Source organism: Chroicocephalus ridibundus, chromosome 4, assembly GCF_963924245.1.
Source record: "Chroicocephalus ridibundus chromosome 4, bChrRid1.1, whole genome shotgun sequence".
Classification (NCBI taxonomy): Eukaryota; Metazoa; Chordata; class Aves; order Charadriiformes; family Laridae; genus Chroicocephalus; species Chroicocephalus ridibundus.
In genome coordinates, this window is record NC_086287.1 from 74,064,279 (window position 1) to 74,078,047 (window position 13,769).

General features: G+C 51.2%; 1 protein-coding gene across 1 annotated transcript in view; it reads left to right on the forward strand.

Annotated features, from left to right (window-relative positions):
- Nucleotides 1-13,769, forward strand: part of HYDIN (HYDIN axonemal central pair apparatus protein) — a 165,451-nt gene that overhangs the window by 52,155 nt on the left and 99,527 nt on the right. The window contains exons 9-11 of the mRNA XM_063334137.1: nucleotides 2,440-2,539; nucleotides 7,961-8,079; nucleotides 9,778-10,001. Of these exons, the coding sequence (XP_063190207.1) occupies nucleotides 2,440-2,539; nucleotides 7,961-8,079; nucleotides 9,778-10,001 (443 nt within the window). The remainder of the gene's footprint in view (nucleotides 1-2,439; nucleotides 2,540-7,960; nucleotides 8,080-9,777; nucleotides 10,002-13,769) is intronic.

Genomic DNA, 13,769 nt, shown 5'->3' on the forward strand with positions numbered 1-13,769 from the left:
TCCTTCTGCATCGGTTTTTCACCCCCAGCCCCGCCAGACCTGTCCCGTCTCATTCGAATACCTTCTCTCCCTGGTTTGCGATCTGGCACGTGGGGCTCCGCGAAGCAAATGGACTTTCCCTTGGAGGCATCTGGGTGGCCGTTTTGAAAATGGGCTCTTTTCACTCCCCTGCACCCCTGGGTTTTGGTTTTAAGGCATCCCATCCTCCCGTACTTTACATCCCCCCTGTACGAGAAGGACCTCAAGCATCACCACCGCTCTCAGGATAGTGGCAGTGAGTGTTTGTGGAGCTGACAGTGCTGGTGAGCCTGGCAAAGCACTGTTTGCCATGCAGGAACCCAACGAGGGCTCTCTGCAGCCCTCCGGGCAGAGGACCACAGCGCCTGGAGAAAAAAACGGCTCAGCCCATGCAGCAGCCTTCAAGGAGAAGGGCAGAAACGCCGGTGAGCTGGGACGTGTGTTGGGCTGTTGGGCTGGAAGCAAAGGCAAGCAGCTGCCTGGAGCATCCCTCCCTCCCCCGGGGACAGCCTGCCCGGGCTGCGACCACGGAATTCAGTCTGTTAAACACACAGCGAGCAGCTGGGTGAGGAGCGCTGGTGAGTGATTAGGTTCTAATTAGCCAAGCCAGGGAAATCTGTCATCCCAGGGTTTTTTCTCAGTGGCTCAGCTTAGGTGAGCTCCGGGTGCCGGAGCGGAGCTTGTGTTGTTCAGAGCACCCCGAATGCTTTTATTTCTGCAAATCCAAGATAACTGCGTGGATGCTCAGTGCACGCAGCATCCCCGCAGTACCCAAAGGCCCCGATATCTGGCTGTGGGTTGCAGGCTGGTGGCCCCAGTTTCCTTCCTCAAGCAAGTGTGTTGTCATAGAATAAGGCTTCATCTTCGTCCAGTTGCCTGCTGGATAGAAATACAAAGTACGTTTGATCTGGCGAATGTCTTTGCTCGACGTTTGGAGAGGAATCCAAGTGACTTTATCCTTTTAGACTTCCCTTTTCTTCTCATTGCGGTGGTGATGGCTTGTTGGCGTTCGAAACGGTTTTCTCCGCCCGTTCTTCCCTCCGTCCTGTTGACTCCGAGCAGACTCTGCGTTAGGGACTTGTTTGCAGCTGCGGCCCGATAACTCCCCGTGTCATAGCCCCTTGAATTTTGCGGGGACTGTCCTTTGAGCTGTAAGGGCTGAGTCGATGGGGAGCATTATAGTTATTTAATATTTATGCTGCAGGAGTGCCGGAGGCTCCAGTCAGTTCAAGACTCTTCTGGACAAAGTACCGAGGATACCCAGCAGCAAGCAGAATCAAAACCTCGCTTTGTTGATAGAAAAATCACTCCCTTCTTTTTTGCCTCCTTCTGGAAGCTAAATTTTTCATTCCTGGTCGAGCATCATTACAGTTGTCAGAGGTGCGTGTGTTTATGTCAACAAATGCACGAAGAGACATTCGCAGTGCTAGGGGTTGAGGGGATGTGAGCGGTGCCTTTGTTTGAACCAGTGGCAAGAAGCGAGTGAAACCCTTTACAAACCAGGGCTGGCTCCGAAAATGTGTGACAAGGCTCCCTGGGACGGAGTGCCGGGACTCTGTGGGAGAGAAGACCCCGAGGAAGCAGCAGACAGTTGCAGAAGCGCTGGTAGCACGGCCCAAGCTTAAACCTCTGAACATGATGAGGAAAAGAGCTATTTTTGGTTGAGATTTTTTTTTTTTTGGTTTTAAGAGGCATGGAGCTGTAGGCAAACCCCATCTCTTGTTGTTAGAGCCTGTGCTCAGGGAAACAGGAGCGTGTGCACCTCGCGGAGAGAAAAAGGATGCATCTGACTCTCAGCTTCGTTCCCAGCTCTCCTGTCACCTCCGTGCCGGCTGGCTGCTCGTGGCACCGAGCAGGAGCAGCCACCGGTGGGGGAGGACTCTGTTCTTCATCCATCCCCGGGCAGGAGGCTCGTTCTGCTCGGTGCTGAGCACCCCAGCTCACCGCAGCACGTTAGATGCATCGTACGCGTTACGGGTGAAGGGTGTGAGAGGCAGCGCTTCCGTAACTGAGAATGGAAAAATCTGTTTCGTTTGCTAAATCTCCTCCGATCTGAGTAAAAGCATTCCCGTAGCCATAGTGATAGAGGGAAATGCAGGAAGGTTTGGAGGAGAGAGGGACTTTTCCTTAGACTGACTGGTACCTCGGAAGAAATCCTGCTTGATTCACTGGAGTGTGAGCCAGTTTTAGGGGTATAACAAAGCCACCGTTTAACAAAAAGCCTGTACTGGGTGCCAGTAAAGGTAAGGGCCTTAAAAAGGTTTTTTTGCAGCTGCTTCTAAACCCTTATAGATTTTGTTGATAAGTGTTGCTTGCTCCCTGCTCTTCATTGATGCTCTAAATATAGGCTGCAGGGCTGTGGTTGAAAAGAAGAAATGTAACGTTGGAAGATAAATGGTTTGCTGTCTCCTTCTGTTTTAGGAGGGAGATGTCTGGCCCAATTCTTCGGCTGAAATTAATGTGATCTTTAAACCCCGAGAAGCCAGAATCTATCAACAAACGGTCTACTGCGACATCTCAGGTACAGCTCCTCTCTCCTGCTCCTGTTACCCACAGGGAAGGCAAATGGTCTTCCAGTCCCCTCGGTTCTCCTGGGGGTGCTTGGATGGGTTGATGGTCAGCAAGGCAGTGCTGGCACATGCCCACTGTCCCTCTGGCTTCCAGGTGGTCTCCTGTCCAAGGCCAGCCTTTGGGATGCCTGGCTACAAGCTTGGATCACTGATCCCACAACAATAGAGGCAGCGAAGGGATACGTTTTCATGCCATGGGTTGGCCAGCATTTTCTCTGCTGTGAGGTGTCTGTAAAGGTCAAAGAACCACACAGCAGAAGAGCTTCAGTGGATGACCCCTAAGCCCTTATAGACCATTTACACAGCGTCACAGAATGGTTTGGGTTGGAAGGGACCTTAAAGCCCACCCAGTGCCACCCCCTGCCCTGGGCAGGGAAACCTCCCACCAGACCACGTTGCTCCAAGCCCCGTCCAGCCTGGCCTTGAACCCCTCCAGGGATGGGGCAGCCACAGCTTCTCTGGGCAACCTGGGCCAGGGGCTCACCACCCTCACAGCAAACAATTTCTGCCTCAGATCTCACCTAAATCTCCCATCTTCCAGTTTGAGGCCGTTACCCCGTGTCCTATCATTACACTCCCTGATCCAGAGTCCCTCCCTATCCTTCCTGTAGGCCCCCTTTAGGGCCTGGCAGGGGCTGGAAGGTCTCCCCGGAGCCTTCTCTTCTCCAGGCTGAACCCCCCCAGCTCTCTCAGCCTGTCCTCCCAGCAGAGGGGCTCCAGCCCTCCCAGCGTCTCCGGGGCCTCCTCTGGCCCTGCTCCAACAGCTTCGTGTCCTTCTTGTGCTGAGGGCTCCAGAGCTGGACGCAGTACTCCAGGTGGGGTCTCACAGAGCGGAGCAGAGGGGCAGAATCCCCTCCCTCGCCCTGCTGCCCACGCTGCTTTTGATGCAGCCCAGACTGTGGTTGGCTTTCTGGGCTGCAAGTGCGCATTGCCGGCTCACGTTGAGCTTCTCGTCCACCCCAAGTACTCCCCAAGCCTGTTCTCCAGCCATTCTCCGCCCAACCTGTATTTGTGCCTGGGATTGCCATGACCCAGGTGCAGCACCTTGCACTTGGCCTGGTTGAACTTCAGTTTACCTCCAAGGTGGGTCTTTATTATACTGTTGCACGGTCTGAGGCAGTAGGAGCTGAGTTACAAATGTGCTCCCAGACCCTGGATCACCTCCCATTACCCAGCTGCTGCCAGCCCTGGGGTGGCTGAGCGCTGCTGGACAAAAGGACCACCTCTGGCCGGCAAGTGCCTCTCTCCCTGTGTGGGAATTGTCACCTTGTGACTGCGAGTCCGTGGTGCGTACACAGGTAGTGTTGCACAGGGCTGGCTGTCCTCAGCAGGGCGAACTCCCTCCCTGGAAACCGGAGTCTGAGCAGCCCGCTGGATAAGCTTTATGCTCCTCCTGTCTTACAGAAGCGCTGTCGAGTCTTTTTTGGGAGCGGTTATCGTTGACTCACCCAAGTTATGCTGTCTTTGCCCTTACAGAGGTGAGGCCTTTGCTGTGCTAGCATGGGGCAGGGAATGCTTGCAGCGAGCTGCGTGGTTCGGGTTACCTTGTCCTTCCTCTGCATGATGCTGCTTAAGGGGTTTTTTGAGAGTGGGAGATTGCTGTTGGATTTCCACCCAAGGAACTTGATGGTTTTTCCCCATCTAAAAGGATGAGGTGCAAGGTCCGTGGTCTTCCAGCAGCCAGGCTCCCGTTCCGGAGGGTGCTGGAATCACGAACCCAGCTGCTTTCTTGCTTCCCCTACCACTGCAGGCTGACGGATACAAATGTCATGAAACAGCTTTTTATTTATACAGTAATTGCTCAGGGTTTACTTGGCAAATGCCACCTACGGTAATTACACAGGGCTTGTGTTAACAAACTGTCTTCCTGCCCACCAGCTGCAGTTGTTAGAGCTGTGGAAGGAAAGGGATTGATTTTTAAAAAGTCGCTCCCGAGGGATTCCTCACTCGGCGCCGGGCTCTGGGATTCGTGCTCTGGTGATGGGGGCGTCCATCACTTTGCTGCAGAGGTCTCCAGGGGTTGCGTCGGGAGAGCTTTTCTTCATTGCAGAGAAATAAGAAAACTACTTGCGGCTCCCAGACCGGCTCAAGGCTTGCCTGCAGGAAGCGGAGCTGGGCGAGTGAGCTGTGTTTGGAAAGAGGAGCCTGTTTGTGAAAGACCCCGATGGGCCCTTGGGAGAGCTGTAACTCTTCCACCGGCTCCTTGGAAGAGGACCTCAAGCAGGTCATTTAAATGATGCGCCTACTCCCCCAGCCCTTACAAAACAGAGCTGATCCACTGTATTGCCAGGATGGAAACGCCAAGCTCCCTGGGGGCAAAACGAGTTTAGCAAAAGCACCGATCTTTAACTAGGGGCCCAATTAGTTTTGCTTCTTGATTCCTCTCAGAAGCGTGACTGCATTCCACATGCCTTTGCAAGCCAGCCGCAAATCCCTTCGGAGGGTGACTGGCAGCCGGCGTGTGCCCCGTGCCAGGAATATTTGGGAGCTTTGCCCCAGCGCAGCACTGGGAATTGCGCAGCTGGATCTCACAACCTGCTGGAAAGGGGCTTTGCTGGCCCCCACGGATCGCTGAGCAGGTGCTTCTGGATTGGGTGATACACGGAACCCATCAGCACTCTGCCGCTGGCAAAGCCGGCGGTTAAGAAAGGGGTTGAAATTTGCTCTTGGCAAATATTTAAGCTCAAAATTAACTTCCTTAGTTATTCACGCAAATAAAGCTGTGGCTCTCGAGTGCTGGAAGGAAGCGCGCGGTGGCGGGGCAGAGACACCTGAAATTCAGTTTTTAGGTTTGTCCGCACAGGGGACACCTTGCAAAAGGGTTACACCTTGCAAAACCCCTTTCTAAGCCACTCTTGCCAGGGAGAAGCAAAATCCCAAATGATGGTCACTCCCTTGCCTTGTGACAGAAGTGTCCTGCAGCGTGTAAAACTATTTGTTGACGTGGTCAGGTGAGAATCGCGTTCAAAGACAGTCACAAAACGTGGGGACATTCTGTGAACAAGAAACCGAGTGTCAGAAACAAAGTCCTGTGCTGTCGGGCCACCTACACCCCTCTTTATCTGAAAGCAAGGCAGCAACACCAAATTGTGCACCCTACGTGATGTGCCAAGGCGTTGTTCCTACTGAGATCCAAATCCTTGCTCCACGGTACCGGGTGTGGATTTGGGATGGAGGACTCCATGCCATTGGTCCGTGTGCTCTGGGACACGTTATGGTGGGAGCCATCATGGGGCCTTGGGCAAAGGCTTGGATGTTCCTCAAAGCCCCAGCTCCTAGTGAAGAGGAGGACGTGCTCTCTTGTTTTTGTTTCCCTCTTGGCAATCCTGTAGTTCACTCTGCTCCTCCTCCTTTGGGAAAAGTGCTCTCTGAGGTTCACCTGGAAGGAGGCAAAGCAAAACTTCTGGGATTTCCTAAAGTCCCAGGATCAACATAGGGGTAGGAGAAAGGATGGTTTCTACGGAACTTCAGGAGAGGTCGAGGACCTACTGCAGAAGGGGAAGAACTCTCACTGATTTTTTCAATCGTGGGACACGCATCAGTGGCCATGGGACATGTCTCAGCGTGATGATGGACAAAAGCTTGTCGCTTGGAAACCTTTGCCATTTCCGAAGAGCTTTGGTGGTTTAGACCTAGGGATTTTAAGGGAAATTAAGCCACACGTGATGCAGGATGGAGAAATCTTTTGGCAGTGAGCACCCGTATTGCCTCCTCTGTAATATCTGTGAAATAGAAATACACAGCCCTCCAATTAACGCCTGAGCCGTGGCGCATCGCTCTCATCTCTATCGGCTGGGCTTTGGCTGGATCCACCTAAATAATGTTGAATTGGACAAAAGCTCCCTAGCTCTTCCTTTCTGGCTTTGGCCACTGTCAAACATCCTCATCCCATGGTTGCAAGACCCAACGCTCATTGAAAAGGCTGTTCCAGGGGAGTTTTGTTTTATTTTTCAAGTTGTGATCTAGTCGCTATGTCACACCTGGGCTGCTCTTTGCCACAAGAAGCCATTTTGGACATTCTGGAATAACTCTGCAGCAGGCTTTGTTTAAAAAAAAAAAAAAAAAAAAAAAAAAAAAAAAAAAAAAAAAAAAAACAAAAAAACCACCTTCAATCTCTAACCTTTAATCAAAGGAGCTCGAAGGACAGAGGAATATTTTTGCGCCAAAGCTGCGTTGAAGGTTATATACAGCTTCTGGGGCTCTCTCCTTGTGCTCCTCACTTCCCATGCGGAGTAGGGTGGGATGGCAGGGAGACCCAAGCTGAAATTTGAGCTGGGATTTGGGCCCTTCGGGCTGCTCCAGTGGTGTGAAACAGCCTTCAGACTGAAAGATCCTGCGCTATGTCGCCTGACGGAAGGAAATTAGCATCTTGGAGTTTAGCTCGAAGCCTTGTGGTCTCGGTTACCTTTGCAGCAAGGTGCGTGCGTATTAGCGGTGTGTTTATGGCTTCTCTGATCTCAGCAGGGAGGAGGCTGGTTTTCCGTGACTGCTCAGCTTCAGGTAAGGTGTCTTTACGAAGCCTCTTGGTATCCCGGTGGGAATAGGTGAGTGCTTCTCCTCTCTGGAGACATAAAGCCCTGCGTTATTTAGGTGCTGCTGCAGGAGGTGAGCCCTCGGTCACCCAGCCGTAGGTTGGGCAGAGCGGGTGGCTGAGATGTCGAGCATTGAGATAGATGCAGAAGAGCAGCCATGGCTTGGAGCAAAGGATAGACACGGCTGGAGAGGCGTCTTCATCAAACATAGGCAAAGTCATCCTGTGAAGCTGTGGCTGCCCCGTCCCTGGAGGTGTTCAAGGCCAGGCTGGACGGGGCTTGGAGCAACGTGGTGTGGTGGGAGGTGTCCCTGCCCAGGGCAGGGGGTGGCACTGGGTGGGCTTTAAGGTCCCTTCCAACCTGAACCATTCTGTGATTCTGGGCTCTGAGCAGCCCTCGGATGTGTGTATCGCTGTTAGCAGAGCCCTTCACCTTGCTTGGGCTTCTCACCTTCCGTGCTGTCATCTCCCATCGCGTCAGTATAGACAGCATATTTTTATCTTCAGTTCTGTTTCACGAGCTTTGCGCCTTCACTGAAGGGTTTTCAAAGCTCATCTAAGAACAGGGGAAGAAATTCAGAGTTTATGTTTTTAAACTTAGAATCACTTTTTCGGGGTGCAAATTCATCACTAAATGAGAAGCCAGCCCAAGGGCTTGGTTAGAAATTAGAAACCAGCCCCAAGGCTTATCCCCTGAAGGTAAACAAGCATCCCGTATCTTCTCCTGGAGCATCTAGAACTGATCCCATCCAGCCTGGAGTCAGGGACTAGCCTTGAGGCAGCCTGAAAAATCCAGGATAACGGAGGGAATTACTGTACTGAAATGGAAATCTCTCCCCAGGCCGTGAGACCAGGCTGCCCCTGCGCATCAAAGGGGAAGGCATAGGGCCCCGGCTCCGCTTCAGCTTTGACCAGCTGGACATCGGGAAGGTTTTTATTGGATCGGCCCACAGCTATGAGGTGAGCAGCAGGGGGTCGGGGGTGGATCCTGATGGCTCCCCGTGGGATTTCTGGTGAACTCAGGCAGTTGGGAGCAGGCAATATTTGACATAATAGTCAAATCGGGGAGGGGGGGGGATGTTCGTGGAATCCAGATATGTTTGATGGGGTCTGAAAGGTCTGTATGTTGCTCGTGAAGCCCTAATCCCTGCTTTTTGGCAGTCTCCCTTTGAGATCAGCTGGGAGGCTTCACGTAAAAAAACCCCAACCCTTGACAGGCGCAAGCAGCATTGGGTCAAAAAGATAAGGATTCAGAGGCTTTTGTTTCAGCCCTTGGATGCAACGCACCTTTGTACTCTGGCTCTTAAAAGGCAGCTGGAATAAACTCACTGCGTTTGACCTCAAGTCCATTGCAAACAGTTTTCGGTGAAGTGCATCCTGCCATTCTGGGAGTCAGAGGAAAGGCGTCCAGGCTCCTGGCTCAGCCCTATCCCTGCCAAAGACACAGGGGAGGGCTTCCCCTTGCCCCCACTGGTCCCTCGCCGCTCTTCAGGCTCCAGCTCCACCAAGAGCAAAGCATTTCTGGAAATGAAGCAAAGGAACTTCCTATATATCTGCCTCCCCTTTCAATGGTGTCAAGTCTTCTGCAAAAAAGAAAAAACAAAACAAAACAAAAAAAAAAACAAAACCAAAACCAAAAAAAACCCCAAGATAGAACGACCGAAAGAGGTGGAAAATGAGACAATACATCATGCCAGACGCTTTCAAAAGCTTGACTCTGGCAGGGAAGGACACATTAAGGTGTTTTCCTACCAAAATATTGTGCGCTTTGTGCATTTTTAATGCTGATACTTTATTGATTCTCTCTATCAATATATTGTTTTCATTACTTGAGAAAATGTGAATAAGTAGATGATGCTGTTGGTGCTGTCCTAAGCAGCTGGAGGGAAACGTCAGCTCAGCGCAGGATCCCAAAGTGCAATTTGCCTGTTTGAGCAAAGACTAAGAAACTAAAAACGTTAAAGAATAAAGAAAAGAAACCCAAATTACATACTGTAGCAGAGTTGGGGAATGCCACTGAAGCTGGTTCCTGAGGTGTCTCCTACATGCAATGAACTCGTTGGCTGCAATGGAAGCTGAAGGTCTTCTGCCCTTGGCAGGATGGGACTCAGCTGGAGCAGAAGCAGTTGTTGATGATTCACTAGTAACGAATTCACTAGTAATTCCTCCTCCTCCTCCTCCTCCTCAACTGGCCTTCCTTGCTTTTAGGGACAGGTCTGAATCAACTGGGTGATGGTGAGCAGGTCCTCTACGCTGCAAGTCGAGGTGGACCGCTCTGTGTCCGCGGAATAAACGTTTATATGAAGTTTATATGAAGTTTATATGAAGTTTATATGAAGTTTATATGAAGTTTATATGAAGTTTATATGAAGTTTATATGAAGTTTATATGAAGTTTATATGAAGTTTATATGAAGTTTATATGAAGTTTATATGAAGTTTATATGAAGTTTATATGAAGTTTATATTCACCGTTTTGCATGAAAAAATCCAAAGGTGGAACTTGTCCCGTTGCGTTTTCTTTGGCTTCTGCCAAGCAGCAGCACGCAACATCTTCTGCCTTTTGCAGATGTTCATTGTTTAATTAGAAAACAAATCAGCCTCCTATCAGAAAGGAAGATTCCTTATGTATTTCCATGTTGCTTTCTTGCTGCTGCAGGCGATCCTGTTTAACAAAGGAGCCATCAATGCTCTCTTCAACTTGGTCCCTCCAGCTACGGCTCTGGGCTCCTGCTTCACCTTTCTCCCCGAGGAGGGTGTCATTTTGCCAGATGAGCTCCAAGCCATCCAGATCTCCTTCAGTTCCACCATCCTGGGCAAGTTCATGGAAGAATTCCGGTTCAATGTCAATGGAGCCCCCGAGCCTGTGACCTTGACTATCAGGTGAGGAGGGTTATAGGAGGTCGGTGGGCACGTCCGTGGGTAATCTCTGGGTGATCTTCTCCTGCCTCTACCACGTTTTATGGTGAAGGAGAGGAGGGGGAAGATAAAAAAAAAAAGGTGTTGTTGAAGGTCTTAGTGTGGGGATGCTAGGATCGGAGCTGAGACTGAGACAAGGCTTTTTAACCTTGACTCTGGTTTGAACCTTGAAATTGCAACAGCAAATGGTGCCGTATAGTTGTCTGTGAGGGCAGATGTCCGTGCCTCCTACGCCCACAGTACCCAGTTTAACTCTGAAAGCCATGGGTCCCTCTGGGAAGCACGTTTTGCCTTCACAGTGGAGCCAGGGTGGCTCTGTGAGTTTCCGGGACACTGTTTGCGCAGAATTTGGCAGCAGCGGATTCCTTTTGTGACCCTTTGAGATCTCTGTGTGGGGACCCCCAGGGCTTTAAGTGACAACCCACGCGGGGAAAAAGTTTGACTGGCGGCTGCCCAGGAAAGGTGTGGAGATGCCTGCAGCCAGTCTGAGTACCCAGGAGCTGGAGTGACTCCTTCCCACAGGTAGCTCGTTCCCCCCTGGGCCACGGCAGGATGTGATGGGATCAGTAGGTGGTCTGGGATGTCCCACCTGAGCACGAAGCAAGGCTAAAAGGGCTTTGGGGATGGTTGAACAACGGGCCAGCCTGGGTGATTCTGTAGCCAGAAGGCGTGTTTTTAAAATCCTCCGTTAGTAATCCATACAAAATGGGGTAGCAGCAGCCTCGGCATCATCTCTCACCCTAACGCGTTGGGACAAGCTGTCCTCCCGGCTCTTGTGCAGCCAGGGCTACGCTACCTCCTCTCTGCAACCAGAAAAGCGCTGGTGCGGGAGACAGGGAGCTCTGCAGCAAGTGCTGTCACAAGGACTTGGGCATCATCCCGTGGGCTGGTGCCGTTGCAAAAGATAATTCTCACTGAGCAAAGGGGAGGAGGGAGGGAAAAAAAAAAAAAGAAAAAAAGGCTGATGACAGGAGAAGCAGCAAACCAGACTTCTCAGGACCACAGCAGCATCCAAACTTGTCCCAACTGGTCTCAACCGTGGGGCTGGTGGGATATTGTGGTGTCGGCAGGAAAGCCCTGGAGCTTTGGGGCTCGCTGCTGCTGTTGGGGAGGCAGTAGATGAAGGGAGTGAAGAAATGAAAGGGATCTACAGTCGATTTTACCAATAAGGTAGGGGCAACGGGATAAAAAAGAACAACAGGGTTATTACCTCACAAAAGAGAGTGGTGAGTAGGTCTGACCGCGGGAGAGAAACAATTATGTGGGCTTTGTGTTTGGAAGGGAAGTGCTGCTTTTTTGGGAAATCAAGAGGGAACATTTCACAATCAAATAATTTATTCTCTTCTGTCCCTCCCCTAAATTGGTCACGGGATTTTCTTGCATAAGCAGCTTTCCCCTTGAGCAAGGGCAGGTTTTGCTTGTAAAGATGCACTTATCACAGGTGAAATACAGTTTGTTTTTTTTTCTTGGATGGCCTTGCTCCTGAGGAAGGAAAGAGCTGTCAGCGGGACAGTGAGTTGTCTTTTGGCTTCCCCACAACCAAATGAAGTGGTCTCGGTTTCCCCACCGATGCCCTGTCTCCTGGTGCCCCGCACGTCCTCCCCTTCTCTGTGGCCTCCCTCTGCCCTGTTCCGACAGCAGGGCCCTGAGCTCAATGCAGACCTTGTGTCTCAGGGGAAGAGGTTTGAAGTTCTTTTCTTTTATTTCCTCCTCGTCATTTTACTCCACTCTTCCTGGATGGTGGCTCCTATGCAGCCCATCTGGTGGTCCCCCAGCGTCCCCGTCTGCTCCCCTACAACTGTCCCTTGGCTTTAATTCCCATTGCAGTCCATTCTTCTCGGAGATGTCATCAGCCTCCTTGATTTCTGTCTTGCCTTTGTTTCAGGGATCCCTATCCAGCCCTTATAGAATCATGGAATGGTTTGGGTTGGAAGGGACCTTAAAGCCCACCCAGTGCCACCCCCTGCCCTGGGCAGGGACACCTCCCACCACACCACGTTGCTCCAAGCCCCGTCCAGCCTGGCCTTGAACCCCTCCAGGGATGGGGCAGCCACAGCTTCTCTGGGCAACCTGGGCCAGGGGCTCACCACCCTCACAGCAAACAATTCCTGCCTTAGATCTCACCTAAATCTCCCCTCTTCCAGTTTAAACCCCTTCCCCCTCATCCCATGGCTCCCCTCCCTGCTCCAGAGTCCCTCCCCAGCTTTCCTGGAGCCCCTTTAGGGCCTGGCAGAGGCTGGAAGGTCTCCCCGGAGCCTTCTCTTCTCCAGGCTGAACCCCCCCCAGCTCTCTCAGCCTGTCCTCCCAGCAGAGGGGCTCCAGCCCTCCCAGCATCTCCGGGGCCTCCTCTGGCCCTGCTCCAAAAGCTCCGTGTCCTTCTTATGTCTCATTCTCCAGTCCTACAACTCAAGCTGTTTGTTTTCAAACTCCTTTGAGATGTCCATCCACTAGGTCCAGCTGAGCCTCCCTGTCTACCTTTTTGGGAAGTTTTGTGCAGTGGATTTATTCCTCCATGGAGGAAAAACTCCCAGTTCTTTTTGATGGAGGCAAGTTGGCTGGTGGGACACTAGGCTGCAAAGGAAGGAACAGAGATGAGAGTGCAAATTCCTCTCCCACTTTGTGTTATCCTTCCTGCTCTGAAGACGCTGATCTCCCTTCACAAGTGCATTATTTAATGCTGCTGTAAAACACGGTTGTTGGCAAAAACACTGCCTTTCCCCCCAATTTTCTTGCAGGCTGGCCTGTTATCAGCTGCGGTGCACAGAGCTCTGGGTTGGCCCCTTGCCTGGGCCTTCTGGGCAGCTGTTCATGTTGAACTTCCTTGACCACAGATAGTCTGCCCTCAGCAGAAACGGCAGTCGTTTCCTTGCTTGCCTGGCAAGGCTCATCCTTGGCACTTTCCCAGAGTGATCCCCGCTCGTGGTTGGTCTGGAGGTAGTTTTCCATCGTCTCCTGGCAAGTGCTGTGGCGGAAAGAGATGTCTTCTCTCTTTGCTCCCTCCAAAGTAAGCTGTTAAGGGCTTGGGAGGATTATGTGAGGTCCTTGGAGAGGAAACTTCATCAGCAGCAGGGATTTGCTGTCTGACTTATTCTCAGGAACTGGTTAAGCCCCAAGAATCAAGAACTAGCATTGCATTGAAACTCCTGAAAGTCAGATTTTTTTCTGAGTGCTTTTTGACTAGGCAATCAGAAGCTGCCCAAACCATAGATGATTATTCTTTAGTTGGAAACGAACCTTAAAATGTCCTGAATGCTTGTTTCTTTGGTGTTTAGTAAAGGGATGCTGGAAATGGGACATCACGGATGAACGTGGGTGCCTCCTGTGGGATGCTGGGCTCTGTTCACATGCAGAACATGAACAGAATAAAGCTAGAAGACATGACTCCCTGTGGTCTGTGATTTTTAATTAAGAGGCAGAGCTGGCATTGATTGACATCAACCATGAAATAGATTAGTGAATGTTTTGCAGCTCCGAGCATTAATTTCAGTGAATGATGGTGAGTTTAGGAGTTTGGAGCCTGGCTGATGACTTTAAGGAGGGGCGAGGAGGTGTGGTGTTTTCAAGACACGCATGTTTGGTAGTATAAGATGTGTTGCTCTCGGATGTGTCATCTAGTGCACTGGTGACAAGCCAATACTTTCCTCCAAGATTTCAGTTGTCCACTGCATAGAACTGTTGCTGCTCTTCTCAATGGATGTTTGGGGCTCCCCTGGATTCATCCCTCAAAATCCT